General features: G+C 54.1%; 9 protein-coding genes across 9 annotated transcripts; 6 read left to right on the top strand and 3 right to left on the bottom strand.

The window, feature by feature from the left end:
• The first annotated feature begins 704 nt into the window (after positions 1–704).
• B0I36DRAFT_59305 (uncharacterized protein) lies at positions 705–2,545 on the top strand. The gene is made up of 4 exons (XM_046163066.1): positions 705–920; positions 1,347–1,732; positions 1,849–2,277; positions 2,422–2,545. The coding sequence occupies exons 1-4, from the start codon at positions 885–887 to the stop codon at positions 2,492–2,494; spliced, it is 924 nt and encodes a 307-aa protein (XP_046004024.1). The 5' UTR covers positions 705–884; the 3' UTR covers positions 2,495–2,545.
• A 1,238-nt stretch (positions 2,546–3,783) lies between these two features.
• Positions 3,784–6,078, top strand: B0I36DRAFT_370341 (uncharacterized protein; the record flags this gene model as incomplete). The annotated part of the gene is made up of 3 exons (XM_046159897.1): positions 3,784–4,237; positions 4,287–4,558; positions 5,839–6,078. The coding sequence occupies 3 exons, from the start codon at positions 3,784–3,786 to the stop codon at positions 6,076–6,078; spliced, it is 966 nt and encodes a 321-aa protein (XP_046004023.1).
• A 1,469-nt stretch (positions 6,079–7,547) lies between these two features.
• Positions 7,548–8,543, top strand: B0I36DRAFT_342240 (uncharacterized protein). Its single transcript, XM_046156067.1, has 2 exons — positions 7,548–7,939; positions 7,988–8,543. The coding sequence occupies exons 1-2, from the start codon at positions 7,664–7,666 to the stop codon at positions 8,276–8,278; spliced, it is 567 nt and encodes a 188-aa protein (XP_046004022.1). The 5' UTR covers positions 7,548–7,663; the 3' UTR covers positions 8,279–8,543.
• Positions 8,534–10,054, top strand: B0I36DRAFT_342238 (uncharacterized protein). Its single transcript, XM_046156066.1, is given in 4 exon segments — positions 8,534–9,313; positions 9,366–9,420; positions 9,472–9,635; positions 9,654–10,054. 4 exon segments carry the CDS (start codon positions 8,903–8,905, stop codon positions 10,032–10,034), a joined length of 1,011 nt encoding a protein of 336 aa, XP_046004021.1. The 5' UTR covers positions 8,534–8,902; the 3' UTR covers positions 10,035–10,054.
• Positions 10,055–10,739: 685 nt separating this feature from the next.
• Positions 10,740–12,142, top strand: B0I36DRAFT_59198 (uncharacterized protein). The gene is made up of 2 exons (XM_046163065.1): positions 10,740–11,217; positions 11,384–12,142. Exons 1-2 carry the CDS (start codon positions 11,110–11,112, stop codon positions 12,017–12,019), a joined length of 744 nt encoding a protein of 247 aa, XP_046004020.1. The 5' UTR covers positions 10,740–11,109; the 3' UTR covers positions 12,020–12,142.
• A 1,139-nt stretch (positions 12,143–13,281) lies between these two features.
• On the bottom strand, positions 13,282–14,184 carry B0I36DRAFT_356633 (uncharacterized protein; the record flags this gene model as incomplete). Its single annotated transcript, XM_046157656.1, has 1 exon — positions 13,282–14,184. One exon carries the CDS (start codon positions 14,182–14,184, stop codon positions 13,282–13,284), a length of 903 nt encoding a protein of 300 aa, XP_046004019.1.
• Positions 14,185–15,554: 1,370 nt separating this feature from the next.
• Positions 15,555–17,192, bottom strand: B0I36DRAFT_389905 (uncharacterized protein; the record flags this gene model as incomplete). The annotated part of the gene is made up of 1 exon (XM_046161370.1): positions 15,555–17,192. One exon carries the CDS (start codon positions 17,190–17,192, stop codon positions 15,555–15,557), a length of 1,638 nt encoding a protein of 545 aa, XP_046004018.1.
• Positions 17,193–17,605: 413 nt separating this feature from the next.
• On the top strand, positions 17,606–18,468 carry B0I36DRAFT_342230 (uncharacterized protein). The gene is made up of 2 exons (XM_046156065.1): positions 17,606–18,245; positions 18,298–18,468. Exons 1-2 carry the CDS (start codon positions 18,015–18,017, stop codon positions 18,352–18,354), a joined length of 288 nt encoding a protein of 95 aa, XP_046004017.1. The 5' UTR covers positions 17,606–18,014; the 3' UTR covers positions 18,355–18,468.
• Positions 18,469–18,672: 204 nt separating this feature from the next.
• B0I36DRAFT_342228 (uncharacterized protein) lies at positions 18,673–19,645 on the bottom strand. The gene is made up of 2 exons (XM_046156064.1): positions 19,207–19,645; positions 18,673–19,128 (listed from the first exon to the last, which is right to left on the bottom strand). The coding sequence occupies exons 1-2, from the start codon at positions 19,500–19,502 to the stop codon at positions 18,834–18,836; spliced, it is 591 nt and encodes a 196-aa protein (XP_046004016.1). The 5' UTR covers positions 19,503–19,645; the 3' UTR covers positions 18,673–18,833.
• Positions 19,646–20,661: the final 1,016 nt, after the last annotated feature.

Genomic DNA, 20,661 nt, shown 5'->3' with positions numbered 1-20,661 from the left:
CGGCCCTACCCGCTTGCCCCGGACCTGCTGGGCCTCCATTAGTTTTTCCTGTCAGGCTTAGAGCATGCAACACACGCACAGCAGTCCATGCCTGCGCGATAAGGACCTACGCGCCAAGTTGTGCTCGTTCTGGTTTTCCGCTGCTCGGAAGGCCCGGAGGCTCGATCCAATTGAACTACAGGAAGTTCCTGCATTGTACCAAGATGCCTAAGCCACCAGTGCTGGGGCAAGAGAGCTGGTGTGGCTCTCAAGGCTGCATGGAGACTACAGTTCCTCCAAAGTCCCGTGTCACTGAAGACGAGCCATTGACTGCAGCCAGCTCAAGTCGGCGCTACTTTGAGTCTTGACCACTGGATTGGTCGAGGTGCCAGCTCATGGGGTAGCGGGTCGGGCCTTGTCCTCGGAGACGTGATTCTCTCATCCGGCCTATGTGACTTGGTGGGGCGGCGCCAGGAACGGGGCCGCCATCTGTAGGCCGCGAGGCTGAAAAGGCATGTCCAGATGCTGCCGACGTCATGCGAGGCTGGGCGGCTAGGCCTGTGGGTATGTCGCACTGAAGTCACTCTTCGGGCGCAAGCACGGTTGTGGGCCGCCCTAGTGGCAGCGCGTGTGTGATGGGCAAGACCCGGGAAGGGTTCCCGTGTTTGCCGGGATGCGGCATACCGGGGTACCCTGTCCGTCTCAGTGAGGGATGTGCAACGACAAACGGCCAAGGCTGCGGAGCGTGCTCTCGTGAGGACAAGTATCGACGTCGCCAGTCCGTCCACTCGCGTCTCTCTGCATATGATGCCCCCCTGCAGAGACAGAAGAGGACGCCAATTAGACAGTGAGAGCCGGTACAGTGAAGGACTGCATTTCATCGCAAGCATCTGCTCTGTCTGCGGATGCAGGGCGAGGTCACATCCACGGAGGTTACTCTGGTAAGCTTCTAATCAACCACAGAATATACAGCTCATTGTCCGGTAGCTGGCCCCAGGAGATCGCTGCGGTGCAAGTGCCACTGCCTGGCCCATGAGAAGGATGTCACATTTTCACAACACGCAGTTGGTTCTGTACACTTTGCCAGCTGTCGTGGCGCATGTTGGTCGCCGAGCCTTGCCTTCCTAGATTCACTGGTGCTGATGGTGAGACCAGGCCAGGGTCATTTGGGTCGTTCCGGGCGCTTGAACCCTTGCGCAGCCATTATCAGGCTCATCCTTGACCGCATGTTTCCCATGCAAGCCTCCCTGGTAGCATTTAGTGTTGTCCGCGTATTGGCTCGTTGGTTCTGCATTCCGCGTGCTGACAGTGAGTACAAGCTGTTGAATCCTCGGCCTGATTGACGTGGCCGTGCTAACTGCTTAAAGGCCATACTGCCGCCACTCCTGAATGTGAGCGGTGAATTCCCAGACACCACATTATCCTTATCCCATCACCAAACAACGCTCCGCGCTGCCACGGCACCAGCACAAGCTCATCGCCCTGTCATCCAGCCCCACACAAACTTCGAGGTCAGCCTCGCGCAGACTGACCAAGCTGACAGCTCTGAGGCTATTGCAGTAAGAGAAGCGAGTTCAACCAAGCACGAAATGCCGCCAAAATGGACCACAGAGGAAGATGAGCGGCTCCTTGCACTCGTGAAGGATCCTAAGACCTGGGAACAGATCGCGGAACAGATTGGGCGAACGGCTAGAGGCTGTAAGGAGCGCTGGTACAGAATCGCTGAACCCCGAAGCACCGATGTCCATGAGCAGTAAGTGAGCACTGCCCACCCGTCCAGGCATCCCGGATCACGGACACCATAACAGCTGCCATTGCGCCTGGTAATGTTTGTATCTCTGTACTGATCATGTATACAACTTCATACAGATCCAACCATATGGATTGGCCCGAGGAAGTAGCTGGGTCGGCCGGACCCTGGCGTTCGCCCAACGGTCAAGCAGGGAACACAAGAGCTCATACCAGCCCGGGGCACCAGTTCTTGTCGGATCATAGCTATTCCAGTACATCCCGAAGAGACATTCATCTTCAACACTCGCATGCTCTCCCTGCCTTCGATTCCCTGACCTCATCTTCAGCCGACGACTCTCACTTAGCGACAATTGAGCTTCCGCCTCTGCTATCGCCACGTGCATATGGCTATGGCGAATTTAGGTCCAGTATGGGCCGCGCACGACCGATAGAATGCGAGACGGAACCCATCTCACCCCCAAGAACTTTCGAATTCGCCAAGCCGGGTAATGAAAGACGCCAGCAGTGGTTTCCTCCCGCATTCAGAGTGGTGAACATTGCGCAACGGTAGGCTCTAGGGCCCTTTTCCGAGCTTGGAGGCCTTCTGGACTCGACACAAGATCAAAGGGTCGGCTCTGAAATCATTGAGATGGCTAGGTCCGTTCTCGGTTTTATCGAGGGCGAGAGAACTGACCTTGATGTGCCATACAGGGCATGCCCAGGAATGCGTCGCAGCCCTCTTCAACAATGGACCTTTTGGACGGTCACCTGTTCACGTAAATAGATAGATGATGATAATCAGCAGCCTGATTCTCCCTCGAAGCATGTCAGCCTCAGAGCAACCGAGTGAACAAATGAGCATCGTCCACAGCGCGCATGCATAAAGCGCCCGGAATACATGATCAACATCGAGGCTCCAATGTCACTTGCGTTGTGTGCATGCAATAAGTCTGTGACCTTATCGGGCTGAACTTTCGTGCCGCGATAATTCGCGACTACCCATTCCTTCAACGTCTTTACAAAGCTTCCACCCTCGGCGGATCTGGCTTCAAGGCCCGGACTGCGAAGCCATACTTGCTGCCTCTCGTTTAGCTATTGATGTGCTGGCGGTTGGCGCCATGGGGTTCACAGTCCAGACCCGGCTGCATGGACTAGTCATCCGCTGGATTAACCAGCAAAAAGGGTGCGTCCAGGCACTAGCCGGTGTTGTGGTATTCCCGCCTCCGGAGTGTGTGTCCGCGCCCTGCAACCCTGGAGCTTGCACCAGAAGCATACAATGAAATACGACCCAACAGCAGTGGCTTCCTGGCAATGAGTGCTTGCGTCAGCAATGGTTAAGGCCTCACTGTTTCACGAGTGGCTCGCGGGTCGAGGCCGCAGGGCCACGGTGCCGTGCGCCGTGCATGAAAGAGGGCATTGAGACCAGGGTGCGACAGGAGGACACGCAAGGCTCTTGTGGCGTGATGGCCGCACGTCACTATCAGTCACTCATGCACGAAGGGCCAGATCAGGTAGTGATGCGTGTCACTCTTGCGAGCTGTGGTAGCCAACAAAGGCCATTACCTGTTGCATTGGTCGTTGATTGTGTCCTGGACGCAGACCGGCAGCCTCCCCGGCGATGCCTGGACTGGACCCTTGTACACGATCATGCCTGTTGGTGCGGTACTGTGGTAGCTCTCCCTGTTGAGACTTGTACTTTGCCTGACCGACCTCTTTTCCCAGCCTCGTTATGCCTTCCCCTGAAAGCAAGTTGAGCAATCAGATGTCCTTGGCATGCACCGTGCATGGCTGGAAGGCTGGACACGCCTCGGGATGTATCCGCCCATCCTGAGCGCGTGTGGATCAAGACAGGATCCCAGCCGAGAGCATGGCTGTGCTTGCGTGGCACGTCTCCTCCTGCTCTGAGGCACGCAAGCAACCTCGCACAAGTCCTTCCAGAGTTTTAGTATTAAAGCCATGCACGTTTGGGACGAAGAATCTCCCACATCTACTTGACATCTCATCTTCTGAACAACGCTTTTGTCCCAGTCTTTTCTCACCTGCCTCAGCGGAGCTTGTCTACACGCCAACAACATGACGGTAGTTACACTCACCTCAGCCGACTATGACCCCAACTGGAGATTGGAAGCCAAATTCTGGCGACCAGTCCAGGAAGGGCTCAGGGGTGACCGACCGGAGCCAGAACCCGACATGCCTCTGATTCCTAGCGAAGAAATGTTTGGTCCCGAAAGGACGGCAAGGTACAACATTGTGTATGCTGGAGGACGCACTCTTCCACTGGAGCCGCTGCAAGTCCCTGTTCGGGAGGTCAAACAAGCGCCCGGAGACCCAGAGGGCCGCAATTTCGCACCAAGCAATCCGGACCAACTGAAGATGATGATCAGTGATCATTATGAAAAGCACAAGGAAACCTGGGCGGAAGAGTTTGGCCCCGCCTCAAAAGCCATCCTGGCTGCCCTCGCGGACGAGAGATACAGGGAACACAAGCCGGCATTGTCGGAGTTGCTGGAACTCATGTACAGAATCGGTAAGTGGACATGTCTTCTTGCGGATGTCAGGTGATTGACAAATCACAGCGGACACAGCAGGACGCCCGTCCTTTGAACTCTCACGGATCCCTGGAGACACGCCTGTGCGCGACGCAGTCCTGCAACTTTTCGCATACGATGCCGATAGGCTCCAGAACGCGGAAATCATAATCTTGGTAACTTCGCTCCTAGTAGCTGACGGCCACGCTGGGTCTTCCCTCGTACCGATCATCAAAGATCCCGAGATGCAGGATCTCGCGAAATTGATCTACAAAGGCCTCAAAGCAGTGCTCGAATTATTCTGGACAAATGGCGCAGAGGTGAGTCGGTGGGGTGGATACGTATTTAAACCCAGCTAACTTGAGTACGAGGCAAATTTGCAATTCAAATGGGTTCAAAAGCCCCAATGGGCTCTGGAAATGCTCAGACTTGAAATAGAGCGCACGGCAAGCAAGTCAAAAGGGCATTGGGGTATTTCTGGACTTCTGAACATGTTTTAAGTTGCCTCCTTCAGCAACTTCCAGGACATTTCCGCCGCGTCGAAGACCGACAGCCGGCACGCCTTCAACAGGCAATCCTCAAGGGAATCCTTCTTCAACGAAGAGAGTGCGCTTCCGTTATTAAATAAAGTACCATTTCATAGAACCCTGGCATTCCTGAATCCAATGTATATGCTTCCAGCATCTCCGTGGTTGCTGCTGGAGATGGGCTCTGCAGAAAGAAGCTTGCTGCTGCCTTTGCTGCGTCTTCAGGAGCCACCCCGGCCCCGCTGCTGGTGCTGTGGCTGTCGTGGTTATGATTGCGTCATCGACGATGCAAGGCTGAAATCCCGTACATGAAGGGGGGCACCGCTGTGATAAGAAATCGTTGGACCAACACTGAGACCATTGTGCAGCACGAAGACACGCAAGGCTCTTGTGGCGTAATTGCCGCACATCACTGTCAGTCACCATGCACGAAGGACCAAATCAGGTAGTGATGCTCCTCATACTTGCGAGCCACGGTCGTTAGCAAGGGTGCTTCCTTTTGCATAGATCGTTGATTGTGTCTTGGAAGCAAGCCCGCAGCCTTCCCGGGGACGGCCAAACTCACCCATGTACACAATCATACATGTGGACGTATACGCCGGAAGCCTCTTGCCAAACCGCCAGCACACCTTGGGCCGCATGACAGGGAGTCCAACTGTATCCACTGGGGCGCGCACCACTCTTGGCACAAACCAGGTCCTTGAAGCCCGACTCTCGGCACAAGTGTCTGGCTTCCGATATAAAGGCAAACCGCTGCTCAGGCCCATCCGGAGATGGTCTTCCCCTCCTTCCTCACACTTTGCGGAGCAGACCACAGTAGCACGCGCGACAGAGTCAGCAACAAGAACAGCGCTAGAACACCAACAAGAATACCACAGGAACACCAACAAGATCACCAATAAGAACAACAACTTGTCTCTTTTATCCTGAAAAAAGCATCGTACAGGAGAGGAAAGATGAACGACGAGACGAGCGACCTGCTGCCGAAGTTCTGCAAGGGGATGTGCCCGGTTGCGGCAGAGAACGCACGCGTGGATTATGTTGAACGGCAGCGGCGCTTGGATCAGTTACAGGAGCAGTTGATCAAGGAGCAGAACAAGGTGGACGAGGCGCGAGAGCGGTTGATCGACGAGCAGGAGCGGTTGGACGAGCAGGAGCAGCTGTTGGACGAGCAGGAGCAGCGGTTGGACGAGCAGGAGCAGCGGTTGATCGAGAAGCAGGAGCAGTTGGACCAGGAGAAGAAGCGGTTGAAGGAGGAGCAGGAGCTTGATACAGTAGCGAGAAGGCAGACAGATGGTTCGGCGGAGCATTAACTCCATGGCAATCATCACCTTGCGCGTCTCTCGCCATCGCTTTTTGACATTGAATTCATGGTATGTGGAGCTGACTGCGCGGCTGCATGCTTTGAGCGAGGGCGGCAATGTAGATTGTCGATTCCGTTTATGAAACGAGTGAATACAAGAACGCGCCTCTATGAGCTTGCTTTTCTGGAGAAGTTTCCGTGGTCACAGCCCGTTGAAGGCACGCTGAGTTGTTTAACACATCTGCACATCCGCCGAGGAGTCACTCTCCAGCCAAAGCCGGTGTTTGAGCAGAACGGAGTTCTTTCAACAAGTTCCGCGGTCAACATGACTGCGCCGCAACCGCAGGGCCTCAGCAGAGTGCATTAACGTCCTGTACCGCAGTCACCGAAATTCACTGTTTGGAGGTCGCACCAGCTCCAGGCGAGCCAGCGAGCCGCAACTTCGCGCCAAGCAGGCAAGTCCGATGGAGAAGCACCCTTCAAGCCCGATGGCATGGCTGTATCGCTGACATCTCTCGCCGCAATAGCCACCTTTCTGAGAAACATCCTGCAGCTACCCCCTCTACCAGTGCTTCACCACATGTGATCGGCCAGGATCATCCGCGCATCATGCAGGGAGGCGCCGCAGTCGAAGACACGCAGCCTATCAGGAGTTGAACCGTGAAATCAGCGGTATGATGGCGGTTGCCCTGTCTTCCTGCGTCTTGACCTTGCTCTCCAAATTCGACCTACTACCTCGTTGGGTTAGCCAGATGTGATGTGGCGGTTGCACCGGGAGGACTGGACAAGCCGAACCAACAGAGGTCTGCTGCATGACCTGACCGCGAGCCGCCCCGATCGACCAGCGGTGAGTGCTTGTGCTTTAGCAATGGCTACATCTTGCAGTTCTCGGCTGGCTCGCGCGTCGGGGATGCAGGGCCAGGGTGCCGTATATGGTGGTGGGCACAGACGCCATCGTGCAGCACGAAGACACGCAAGGCTCTTGTGGCATAATGGCCGCACTGCACTGTCGGTCACGTATGCACGAAGGCCAGATCAGGTAGGTATGCGTGTTACTCCTGCATGTTATGGTGGTTAACAAGGGGCGTTCCCTGTTCCATGATCGCTAATTATGTCCTGGACCCAGACCGGCAGCCTCCCCGAGGACGCTGGACTCGACCCATGCACACGATTATGCCTGTTAGTGCGGGAATGTGGTAGCTATCCCTGTTAAGCCTTGTACTTTGCCTGACCGACTTCTTTCCCCTGAAGACGACTTGAGTAACCAGCTGTTCTTGGCATGCACCGTTACATAGTTGGAAGGCTGGATACGCCTCGGGACGTATCCGTCCGTCCCGGGCGCGTGCGGATCAAGGTAAGATTCCAGCTGAGAGCATGGATTGCATGGAATGACTGTGCTTGCGCGGTACGTCTCTTTCTGCCCCGAGGCACGTAAGCAACCTGGGACAGGTCGTCCGACAATTTACATATTAAAGCCATGCAAGTTTGGAAAGAAGACTCTCCCACCTCTACATGACATCTCGTCTTCTGAACAACGACCTTGCTCCCAGTCACTTCTCACATGCCTCGCTTCAGCTTGCCTGCTCGTTGACGCCATGGAGCCGCCCAAACCCGACCCCCACATGAAAGCGAGGAGTGAATTCTTTCGTATCGTCTTGCAAGACTCCGACCAAGCCGATGGCACAAAGGCCGTCCAAGCAGGGCAAAGAGAGGCTTCGGTGAGCCTCGAAGACCTACGGGAACAAGGCAGAGTCTTCTGTACCGGCGTAATGCCATGGAAGCCATATGTCGTAGTAAACGATATTATTGTAGACATAATCGACTGTCCTAAAGAACATGCGCTGTTACTCCGCCAAATACAAGATGCGTTTGTAAGTACACCCGTTTTTGTCTCAAATGAATTGGGCTGATAGGTAAAGACGCAACGGGCCAGAGAAATTCTGGAAGAGAGCGGAGTCAAGATTCGGTCAATCTTCGAAGCACAATTTCTTTGGCTCAAGAGTGGTATCATAAAGGCGGGGGCAAATGAAGGCTTGGCGATGTTCCCTTGGGTGCCCGAGGCCGTGGATCAACCTAAAGTCGCTTTGTACATGGACGGAAGCCGGCAAGAGTTGGAGTTCCTGCAGACCCCGATGTTCATCACTCGTGGGCATTCCATCGAGGGTCTTAATGGGGACATAAAGTTTCTTGCTGTCCCTTTCAAATGTTAAGGTACAAGAAGGAGACCGCAGCCTGTAATAGGACAGCACTGAGTGCAAGAGGCCGAACATACACCCCAGCCAGAGCCCTGTACATCTAATACACTGCAGCCTGTTGCCACGACTTTCGGCTTGATCTAGACCTGCTGGCAAGGGTATGGGAGCCTTGATGTGAGGGGACCCAGGCTGGTGCTGGTCTGACGGCTTACGACCAAGGTCTCACCCCCCCCTCCCCCTTCCCTCGGCTCATGCGCAACGGTTCACAAGATCAACACAGGCCCATCTCCCTATTAGTGAATGATTGAATGCAGCCACCCGGGCTGCTCGCCTTCCGATCCCTGGCATGTGCGTGATCGACATGGGTCGTTGTCAGCTTTGAGCATGGCCAGTGTTGTCGAAGCGTTGGTGGGTGACGTCTTGGGCTAGAACCAGCATTGCGCCTCATCGTCATCTAGCAGGTGTGTCACACCGACTGCGTGCCACCTCCCCCTCCTCCTTAATCAGCCAGGCTTGCCGGTAATTCTACATGTATCTGCAAGCAGCTTCCCTGGGGAACATGAAGGATAGCACTTCTCTTTGTCCGATCTCAGCGTCTGCCAAATCTCTCAGCAAACCCGGACCTTTCACAGTAACAATATGGAGACACTTTATACGCTTATTTTCCATCGCAAGAAGGGTTTGAACGATCTCCAGGGCAACAGAGAACGTCAAAAATCAGGTCAACTGGTCCCTGACAAAGACAAGATTGGAGCTCCGAAAGATATCGAGATCGCCATAGAAGATCCTGACGGTCAGGTTTTCGAGAAAGCATCACTCGTTTTCTCTGTGATTGAGGTCATTCCTCGTGATGGCGACCCGCTGCATCGGAACTACGTCAGCAAAGATGGATTGCCTTCAACACATCCCCTCCCGAATTACATGATTGAAGATCCAAAGGCCGTCTTTGAGGCTCTCGTAGCCCGGTCGGAAACCCACGCACTCCCATGGGAAAAGTCCTCACATGGATCGTATCCCATGAAGATCTTCGTGAAGTTACATGAGGAGAAAGTAGCGTAAACCCCCACCCTATTCTAACGCCTCACGCTGACTCCTCGACTAGAGAACCAAGTACCACGAACGCTTGCTGCTACTGGTGGAGTACGATTTCGGAACCCGTATGTATAATCTCTCTTTACAGATACAGTCAACGTACTAACCATTTCAAGACTTCAAGACTGGGTCTGGATTCATTATCAGCGAAGAGACGCTCGGGATCCAGCCCTTGCCGTGGGATGCAGAAAGACTTGCCGGCAAATGTCCCACACCTCGACTTGCTACGGGCGCAGTAGATAAAATCGAGGACGGCCGCATGGAGGAGCTACTCAAGAAAGTTCGCGACCTCTTTTAGGAGATCCTTCTAGATCGTAGCGCGATGGGTCTATATCTCGCGAACCTCATAGTAGTTGGCTGGGCATACAGATCGGAAGTGGTACTGAAGGATAGGAACCGACGCGCACGCGAGAAAGGTCGAGAGGTAGGTTTATCAGACACATTTTCGCGCAACTTCGCTAACTGCGACAAAGGCGATCCCGCAGCAGTCATGGGTTGGCGCCATCGAGCAGAGTATGCGAGAGGCCATCACCTTATTGATGCTAAAGGCCAGGATCCAAAAGATCAAAAGACCGAATGTGATCGAAGAAGTCGGCGAAGACCTTGTGATTGGACTCGAAAAGTGGGTGGGTGCGAGGGAGTGGGCGAAGGACCACGCTTGGAAAGTTCCCTCTTGTGAAGAGATTTGGGGGGGTGGGGGTTTGTTCGTAAGTGAAGGTTGCTTTGTGGGGTCTGGACAGAAGGCATGCTCTCAACGGGATGTCTGTAGCACTGATCCTCTTCAACAGTCGATTCAGGTTGGCATTAGTGGCCATCTTCAGCTCGAGACGGGCCGGCTCTGCCTGGACAGGCTGTTCCCTGGGGAGATTCTCCCCCCAACGAAGCAAGGCCATACAAGGCCTTAATAAACATCAACCCATTGCATAGAGTGCAAGGTCAATCGACACTCTTGCCCTCGCTTCAAGCATGCGGCCGCACAGCCAGCTCTACGTGGCATGAATGATCTCTCGAAAACGCTGTGAAAGACTACCAAATGATGGTTATCATTGACTTACAACTCTTTTGGACCCTCTATGTCTTCTCACCCCCTCCCAAAGACTTGAGCCCTACCTGCTGCTTCTCGCTAACTACTGATGTGCTGGTGTTTGGCGCCATATGATCCATAGTATGGAGCTGGCTGCACGGGCCAGGCTTCCGCCGCATCACCCAGCAAGGAGGTGACGGCCAGGCAGTGGCTTTGGTTCTGCCATTCCCGCCTCCAAAGCGCGTCCGCTCTCTGTAGTTTTGGCTGACTTACAGAGTGATGGGTCGCCAGCGTGGCTGTGCAAGTGACCTTTGGGGTGTTTCGACTCGCTCGGCTGGATACGGGAGTAAGTGGGCAGGAGGCAGGTCCACACGAGACACAGCCTGCACGCCCTATGACGTTGCGCCTCTGAAACCTCATCTGGGCACATCCTTGGGTGGTGGACTACGTCCTCATCAAGACCCGCTTGAGGCCAAGGGTAGACCATATAAGAGGGTGGCAGTAGCCTTCATTCGCCAACCACAAACGCAGCAAATTGCCGAACCACAGGGCGAACCACCGGACCTCGCGCAGTCCTTGCCCTGGGCGCCATTTTATTCTCAGCATCCCGCAGAACGTTTCTTCACGGGCCATTAAATTGGAATTTCCGGTAATCTCCGATCACGTTCATTTCGCAGCCGCAGCGGGCTCAGCGGCCAGCCACGACGTTAAGTGTATATTCGACAGCACCATGTCGCCTGACAGGCGGGCGAGAAGGATGGGCGGCCTAGAACACCGCACTGATTCGGCCGGGAGTACCGCACGGCGCCGCACCCCTCGAGCGTGCAAATTCTGCAAGGTGAGCAGGATGAGAAATCACCTTCTTTGACTATCCTGCCGACCGTTCGGCTTGGGCCTTTTGCTGGGCCTTCCAGATGCGTTATCTATTAGACGAAGCAGGACATGTCCAGCTTCCACTCGAAGGTCCTTTGTCTAGAACACGCTGACAGGCTAGGCTTGGCCAGGTTCGCAAGGTACGATGCGATGGAAAGCTCGAAGGGTGCTCACAATGCACTGATCGGCAGCAGAAATGTGTCTACCCCACAGACATCCCCAAGCGGCGAAACTGCACTCAGCAGCTTAAGCAAGAAAACGAGGCACTGCTAGCACATATTGGGTGGCTTGAAAATCTGATCGAATCGAGCGGCATCCCTATAGAACCGTTTCAACTGTCCCAGTGGTCTCAGCTCGCGAGCAGGTCATCTTTATGCCCGGCCTTGGCCAATCATCACACATCTCAGCAAGCTTCGCGACTTGCACTGCAGCCAGGAATAGAGTGTCCTCCTGGCCCACCTTTGTTCGACACCGCAGTTCATGGGCAGCCCTTGGGCATCCCAAGCGCGTCAATGCAGCTCACGGACAGCAACGATGCTAATCATTGGCTTGTGTGCGAAGAACAGATTGTGGGCAGCGACCGGCCATTCGGAGCTGAGCCCGCTTGGCGAGGAGGTCACATGATGGACAGTCATATAGAAGCCTCGCTTGAAAATGGCTCCTACCGTGAGGGTGGGGGTTTCACCATTGACTGGTCATTCGACCGCGCGGAGATGCTCATAATCGGCAACACTATGCAGATGCAGATGCAGAATGGTCCACTCTAGTCACGGGTGTAGTTGCCACTACGGCCCGAAATAGCACAGTTTCCACGATGTCCACCCTATGCTACTGAAGTCCCTGTCTCGATATTACGTGGGGCGCGTTATTACCTTTCCCTCCAAAACCCGATACCTGATGTTTTCGAAGGACAATCGCCCATGGAGTCGTATTTGATGGACTCCTTGGAACGATGGCCATGGACTGCAAACCTTATAGGACAATGTGTCGTACTGAACACGAGGCTTCTGCTACGCGCAGCGAGATCTGAAGCTGCCTCGTCGGTAAGAGTCCCCAAGGCTCATCCCCACGTCAAGGCGAAAACCCAACAGGTGCTTCAACTTACAGAGAACCTCGAGCATATCATGCCTCCCATTGCGTATAGTGGGTTCACAACCTATTATCACATGGGATAACCCAGTCTAATGCAGCTTATATAAAAGCAAGAACAAGTCTTGGCCACACACTACTGCGCTATCATGCCATCAGCGTGTCAAAATCGTCCACATGCTCAGTGGTTCCCGGCGAAAAGTCGCTGCACGATGAGTTCCACTAATTACCGGATCAGGAAGGAATGACAATCCAAGATCATTCCTTCCTCATTCGGCAAAGGCCCCACTCTTTCCCGCCCTGGCGCACCTGGGACACTTGGGACGCCGATGCGAACTGCTTCATTCGGGCCTGCATTTATGGCACTGCAGAGAGCCACTGTGCTTGTGCTGATGGCGGTGGCCTGCGCGATAGCTGAGGTTTTGGTGTTGCGTAGACGAGGCGGAGGCAGAAAAGACGCTGCATGATATATGGACAACTGTCTTTAGTGCTCGATGAGAAATCCGCGCTTATTGCCTGGTGACATATTTTGATTGGCTCGTCAGAACTCACTCATAATCGAAGATACACGGTCTGCACGGCATGCATGAAGTTACCTACTATGCAGCCGCATGGGCAGGCTGTATGTATGCACCTGTCCACTGCTCTCGCACAGTCAGAAGCGATTCACAGTTGATGAGGAGATGCAGAGATTCACGCAGTGTTGCAGATTGCTTCGAAATGATGCATGCCGGAGAATATCGAGATAAAATGCCCTGTGTTGCTAGTGTCCCGTGGTGCTTTGCTAATCTATGAATATCGCGGCCAGGGAGGTCCCAGCAGCTCATCCACTCCGCGTAAGATCTCTTCCTGGGACTGCACATGTACTTGTCCGTTAGACGCTGTCGGCATATAGAAAGAGCCAGGAGTATCTGCCCTGACTGGTACCTGCCTTCGTGCCCTAGCCAGTGTCCGAGCTGAGAAAAATCCCCTTTGGCCCTTTCTTGATTGTTTTAGCCTTCTTGTCCATACTATTGCTCTTGAGCCGGGCGGCGCTCTTGGGTGGGATCACGCCTGCCTCAGGGACTATCGGGGTCTGCGCTCCAGCGGGGAGCATTGGCATTGTCGGCTGCGGCGTGGCGCGAGAGAGCATCGATGAGAGTTCATTGTAAAGTTGCTGTACCACTCCGAACAGCTCAGACTGGGCATTGCGTTCGCACTCGGCGATCTCCTGAAGGCGTGACAAGTCATGTGGGAGGGTTCGGCAGTCCTCGTCGTCAGCCCGCGAAATCGTGAGTTGAGATGCTGGTAATGCCAGTGGAGGTTCTGGCAGGTTGATTGTCAACAACGATGGGTAGTCCGTGGTGCATGCAACACTAACACCGTCGCGCGATTGGGCCGATGTGATCCAGCTGGTGAGTTCTCTGGCATTCAGCCACAGCTCGGACACTCCCTGGGTGGTGCTGATTGTGATTTCACCGAAGTCGTGAAGAGGTTTTGGGTCCGGCTGACTAGGAAAAAGGGACACCGAAAAGGTGAACAGCTCAAACCGTTTGGGAGGAAGAGGAACCGTGACTTTATAATGGGGAAGTTCAGGAGGCTCAAGCCGTTCAGGAGGAAGAGGAGTCGCGACTTTATGTTGAGTCGGAAGTTCAGGAGGTTCAGGGCATTGTTTCGGAGGCTCTTTCTCAGGGATTTTGAAGAAACTGATAGTGTGGCGGCTGATGGGAACCTCTCCACGACGAAGTACTCCCACGATGTAGCACGGAGAAGCCGGAAAATTTCCGGCATCTGGAGGAAGCAGCGTGAATACCAAGAATGTTGGCTTCGGCGGGGCAGTGCGATCTTGAGGATAATAATACATGCGGGACGGCGATTGCAGAGGTGGTCGTGAATGGGAAAACTGCACAGCGGAGACGAGGCTTTGCCGTACATATATTGCTCTGATTGTGAATGGTGCTCTGCCCTTGGGAGAGGCCGTCCTTTATTTGATCAAGGAGCTTCGTTGGCTGGCCCATATCACACAGCAAGGCTACCCCCATATCAGGGGCGCGGCGAGTGCAACCAAAGCAGATATGATCTGTCGAGCCTAGTGCCACTGCATCTGCCCGTGGAGGGTCGTCATCAGACCACTGGGTGGCTGGGCTGTCGGGTCAAGGGTGATGCCGTGCTGCGGGCGGCAGGCATTGCTGCTGGTTCGCGCTTGAGGCAGGACTAGGGCGCAAGTACCTCAACGCCTTCCGTCAGCAGCCCTCGTCCTGGCGGTTGATGCTGAGAGCAGACAGAACAGGGGCCGGGGAAGCACACGGGCGTTTCCGAACATGCTCGGGTGTGGTTCAGTGCTTGGCGGTAAGAGCTTCGAGCTGCGGAGCCTGCAAGGGCCTGGACGTAAGCCGCTTTCTATTTCTGCCCCACTCGTCCGCAATCCCTGTAGCTGAAAACAGAATGCAGGAACCAGATGCAGATACTTTGGCACCGTGTGAAAGTCCCCCCGAAGGACACGTCCCACTCAGCCATGCTCGCGACGCTCTGGCTCCCGCACAACGCTTGTGCTTTTTGCACAAAATGCTCGGCACAGCCTGGCGCGCTACACAGTTGCACAACGCGCCGTCCAGGCCCCGCAAATTTCCACCATGGGAGCCAAGAATCGTGCGACGCCAAAAGTGGCCCTGCCAATCACGCTGCGAAACAGGGTGTGGTGGCTGGAGCCGATTCTGGCTGAAGAATACAACCGACCGAGCACATTGTCTCTGAGAAGTGCAGCAAGAGGCGGAATTGCAGGCGGGCTGGGCCGGTAGGGCAGATCTGCAGGTAGAGACGAGCTTCCAGCTGCGAATGCGGCTCGTCCAACCATTTCGAACCAGTTGAGGCATAATTGTCGACTATCATCGGCATGTTCAAGGCAACCCCGCTAGGTTGGCGCCGTTACGTAACGGCACTGAGACATCGCAGCCGCATCATGAGGGTCACCTATGCAGCTGCCATAGCCGTGCGCCTCATGGGCGGCAGTACATCAGCTTTCTGCAAATTCACATGTCAGGACTGCGCAGAGACTGAACCGTGGCAGAACATGCTCGGCCGCGATGGTAGCAGGAGTCCGGAGCGTTTCAACTCAGCATATTGATCATTCAAAGAAGCCTGAGATATTTGGCCACGTGCAGTCTGGTTAGTCTCGACTTGCATTGCTGTGAAGCGAAGTTCTATCATAGGACGATGATCTACTGAGTCTACGAATCATGCAACTGTTGTATCTGCTGTGCGCTGCGAAGACGGGGAGGGTAGGCGGGGCCTGTCAAGCTCCCAACCTTGCGTTTGGACAAAGTGTTGATATAAGTCATCCTCCTCCAAGTACTGCGCTTCTCGTCCCTTGACAAAGAGCTGCGCATCAGGAGAACAGATAATGGAGCTGAGGGCGCGCAGTGCACCATCAGAGAGCCTCTTCATCAACTCCCGCCCGAGCTTCTCATGGAGGTGTACATGAGTCGGCATGAAATACCTTGCCACAATCTGGGCTGCTTCGGAAGGCTCTGCTTCAGTGGAGTCACAAACCCGGGATGCCGGCTCCTGGACGTCCGGCACCAACATCATGCTGTATGCGCAGAAGTCACGGCCTGCAACCGCCACTGTCACCTCTGCTGCGACCATGTAATCGTCGGCGACCCCCTTGGCCTCAACTTCGGCAATATACCATTGCAAAGCTGCCAGTGATAGATTGCGAGCCCATATCATGGTCAGCTGCTCTTCGATATTGCAAGATCGCCATGCATGCTTAACAACGTCTAGTTTCTGCTCCACCGTCGTGTCGATCGAGCTGTCGCTGACCAGAGCGCAGAGATGTCGAATGATTGAGTGTGTCTGTGACTGGATGATACGCGCGGCGAGCCGCCTTTTCTCGGCGTCGATCGCCAAGCTGGTGTGTCTTGATAGCTGTGCAAGCCGCGGAGGGAAAAGTTTATTGTGAGAGATTGCGTACTCGAGAGCATCCTGTCCTAGATGATCTCTTACATGGACATCCGCGCCAAGGTTAAGCAGCAGGTCCACTGTGTCTGTCTCTTCGGACTGGATTGCGATGTGAAGTGCCGTTCCGTCCCGGCCTAAAACGTTGACATCGACGTGGAAATCTCTGACAAGAGACTCGATCATATCTTCTCTCTGCTTGCGATCATCCAACATCATGGCATACTGAATGAGGAGTGTGCCTCTGAAGTACACCGATGGTAAGCTTGAACACTGTGCTAGGAAGCGGAGCACTCCTAGCTGCCCGACTTGTATAGCTCGAACCGCCAGCACCTCCTCGAGTGGGCAGGTGTTTGCCCCTTCGATAAGGCGGTGTTGGACTGCTGCCCACTGCCCACTGTCAATTGCATTATCGATCGGTGTTGCCAGGCTGCGATCCTCGACCACACAGTGGAACTCCTCGTCCAGATATTCCAAGAGTTCAACATCTCCATGTGCTGCTGCACAGATGCAGGACAATCGGAGGACATCACGGGAGGGGTGTCTGGTCAGGCGATACAGAGCAGCTTCGAATCGATGCCGTGAACCGCTCCGGGCTTCTGCCAAGAGGGTTTGTTCGGGGAAGTGTTGCTTCGATGCGGTCAGCTGCTTGCTGAGTTGCTCGATATATTCGTCAGCGTCCTCGAAGCGTCCGCAAAGGACTAAGGCTACAGCGCTGGCTTCGTTCCATTTCGCCGACATCGGAGAGCGGCTTTGTTGTAACGAACTCATCAAGTATTGAGCGCTTTGTTCGATATAATCGTCCTGCACTTCAGGCAGCCTGCCATAAACCCAGTCCAAAAGCTGTGTAATGCCTTCTTCATCGTCGACGGGAGTGTAGCCTTCAGGCAATTGTGCATAATATGGGTGTTGCATCTTGGCTGACCATGGATCGCGCGAAGGTAGATGAGAAGGATACGTGAGTCTCATGGCAGGCACTTGCTCGTAAGGACGAGAGTTCGGTCCCGTATTTACGCTGTGGAAGCTATATCTAGCAACTGAAGCCATTAATGGCTCCGGGAAACCACACCTTTCTGAGGTATATGGAGAGGGGTGCAGGAGAACTCGCCGCCAGAGCGCCGGACATGAGAGACTGCGGCGTTGTCCTTGTACACTTGTACGGCAAGAAAGTGGATAGAGCAGCTCTCCAGCCGTCCAGACGTCAACGTCCTGCAGACCCTTCATCACGCCCGCGCATCTGATTCTTGTTTGTTGCCGTATGTGGTAGATCCTGCCCCACACCAAACAATAGCCATATCGCGATTTTCACATTTCGTGTACGCGGACTCGCTAGACCATCGACTACTACATAGATGAGATGGCAGTGCAGTTCGACGGCCTGTCTTAAGAGCTAGCCTATAATTCAAGGGCTCAAATAATGTATGAAACGTATATGAATGACGGAGGGTTTCTTGACAGCCATTTCTTCCATTAGTTGGGCCCCCCACGGCCGGACGTGGACCCGACTGGTTTCAACTTCGTAGTCTTCGCAGTCCGTATGGAGCCATGTTATTAAAGTGCCAATGTTTTATTGATGCTACGGAAGGACGCAGAGACAATGGCTCCGTAACTGAGATTTCCCCACTCTTGAGCTTGACTGCCGCAAGGTAGTAGATGATCCTTTTCCCTGGTTGGCACTCTCCCTGGTGAGCTCCGTGCCCAACTTCTGCGATATCCTAGGTACCGGCCACACGCCCTATGGGAGTGCTGCCTGCTGCCTGCTGCCTGCCTTCCTCGATCTCCTTAGGTCTTGAGGCGTCGTCAATCGGACGAAGGTGGCGTATTACAAGCAGTGGCACCGCAGGTGTAACTGACAGTCATCCCTTCCAAGTATGTGGGGAGGCATCTAGTCGGGTCTTCACAGGGATTTCGGCGATCTTTATAGATATGACCGCAGCTGAAGCGGTCGGTGTAGATGGTACACATGTTCTATGAATTGTCAGCTTCATTGTGGTCCAGGTTATACATCGAAAGCACATACGATTCGGCTGAAAAGCAGAGATCAATTGCAGGGCAGGCAATAGTTGATGATGGTTGATTTGCGTAATGAGCCGGTTTGTCGCTAAATGCACGGAAAAGGCAAATGCTGGTCTTTGATGCCCAAGGCCGGAGCTGTCCAGACCATTATAAATACTCCTTCGAAAGCCCCAGATCCAAAGCCGCGCGTGGAAGACCGCCAACGCGCCTCTCAAATTAGACGAGGCTGGAAGCCCAGGCATCAACGTCGCAGGCGCTTCGCTTCACAAAGGGCCAATGAAAGTCTGTGATAGAGGCCAAAAATAGCGGGACATGTGAGTCATATGGCGCCTTCATGATGACTGCATGCTTGCTTCACCAATCAGAGCAAATCAGGGGTCTCCGTAGTGCACATGTTGGTTGATGCGGGACAATCAGGGTTATCTGCCTCGGCCGTAGCATCTTTGTCACTGTTCAAGCTTGACGCACCGCCGCTGCGTGATGCACAATGTTGAATTTGTGTGACCGACGTAGCTCTGCTGAATCCATTATCCATCGAATCTAGTACGGATGGCCGTTGTCTAAAGCTGTTTGTCTTGTTGCATTGTCCCTCCAATTCACTCCATCGTTGATTTTCCGTCGATCTGTGGAGCCAATTCTTCGCTGGCAGCATCTAGGGACAGCCAAGATCCGTTTGCCAGCATAGTCCTTCCAGTCGACATGAAACGGCAGATATTGATTTGCGTATGCGCCTTTGTCCTCATCCATCTCAATGATGTTAATCTGAAGCACCTCGGGATCCTGATCGTGCGCAGGAATTAGGTGATCAAATGTGACACCATAATAGTCGATCTCGCTGGTCCGGTTATTAAAATATTAATAACGAGTTGGGAGCCGGAGAAACAATGGCCAGCTCGGCGTGATGTGAGCTTACCTTCTTCTTGGAACCCAGCCGAGGTACTCGTCACGTACGACGAGGTCTCCCTCGATGTCGGGGCGATATCGCTGACCATAGATCTTCTCGTAAGTCAGTTCCGCAAGACGGCGCCCTGCAAGTTGGGGAAATGGCGCCGGCACACTGCTGACGTCCCACGGCGTGTCTGGGAATAGCTTCGCGATGGATACCAAAGGTCCCTCGATCTGGATGCGAAGGGGTTTATCAGACGGTGGCGGATGAAGAGCAGAGGCTGGTCTGCAAATGCACTCTATAATGTGAAGTTCGGGAGCCATTTGACCTGTGAAGCGTCGCGGTACTGATTGAGATAATTCAATCCTGTTATGACACGTTGAGAGAAGAAGTCAGAGGAGCCGCGCAAGCTGGCGATTCAAGCACTGACCACTACATACGCTGTTTGATGCACGGCCTTCGGGGCGGTGTACCACTTGTGACCCGTCTCCAACTAGAGCACTGATTGGTGGAGCAAGCATGCAATCACTACGCAGGCAGCCACAGACTTGCTTGCCATATTGCGTGGCTGAAACTTGCAAAGCCACCAGAGCTGTGGCTCGTTGTGGTGGAGATCGGGCGGTCGGTCGCACTAGCCACAAAGAGCTTGCTTACCTCCACGGCAACAGATCACTCCAGTTGCAGGGGGCCTTGGAAGTCTGGCTGCATTGTTTATGAATGCACTGGACCCGTCAAGCCATAAAGGGACTTCGCATGTAACTCTGCGTCGCGACTGAAAATGGGGGATTGGATCGGAGCCGTTTTTAGCTTGCCTATTACTGGCAACTGCAGTGACCTCGTTACCCACTTTGCATTGGGTGGTAGACAGGGGCACGAGAGTCGATCAGGGATCGCGCGAATGTAGATGAGAAGGATACGTGAGTCTCATGGCAGGCACTTGCTCGTAAGGACGAGAGTTCGGTCCCGTATTTCCGCTGTGAAAGCTAGATACTGCCTAATTAAGCCATTCATGGCTTCGTATATCGCGTCACATCAGGCCGATTCAATCTAGGGCGGATTGGCAACTGGTCCAATGAGACTCGACAAGAAGCGCAGCGCGGCGGTCCTGGCCCTTCACGGCCTGAGATTGGAACGGAACCCACACGAAATTTTGGCGGCCGGTATGTGCGTCCCCAAGCGGACCAAAGGATTATGGAGATGTGATGAGCTCAGAGAAGCCAAAAATAGAGGGGAAGTCCAGGTTGTATCGACAAGAAATAGTACAGTACCGAACAGCCTATACACAGTCCTAAGCTACGACTTGGTTGGGATTGTAGAGCTCGTTGATACTTTGCGTGTATGGCTTCCGAATGCATGGGTGGGCAGGACATCGCGCGCAGACGCCAATATGCCTTTCCGCCGCGTCCATGCACCTTTCTTGCTTGCCAAGCTTATGCCGAAGGAATGCCGTGCGAGACTGTGCCTCTCCTCAACGAGACTGGG

This window comes from Microdochium trichocladiopsis (assembly GCF_020744255.1).
Source record: "Microdochium trichocladiopsis strain MPI-CAGE-CH-0230 chromosome Unknown B0I36scaffold_18, whole genome shotgun sequence".
Classification (NCBI taxonomy): Eukaryota; Fungi; Ascomycota; class Sordariomycetes; order Xylariales; family Microdochiaceae; genus Microdochium; species Microdochium trichocladiopsis.
Note: the sequence above shows the minus strand (reverse complement) of the source record. Positions and strands in the feature narration are given on the sequence as shown.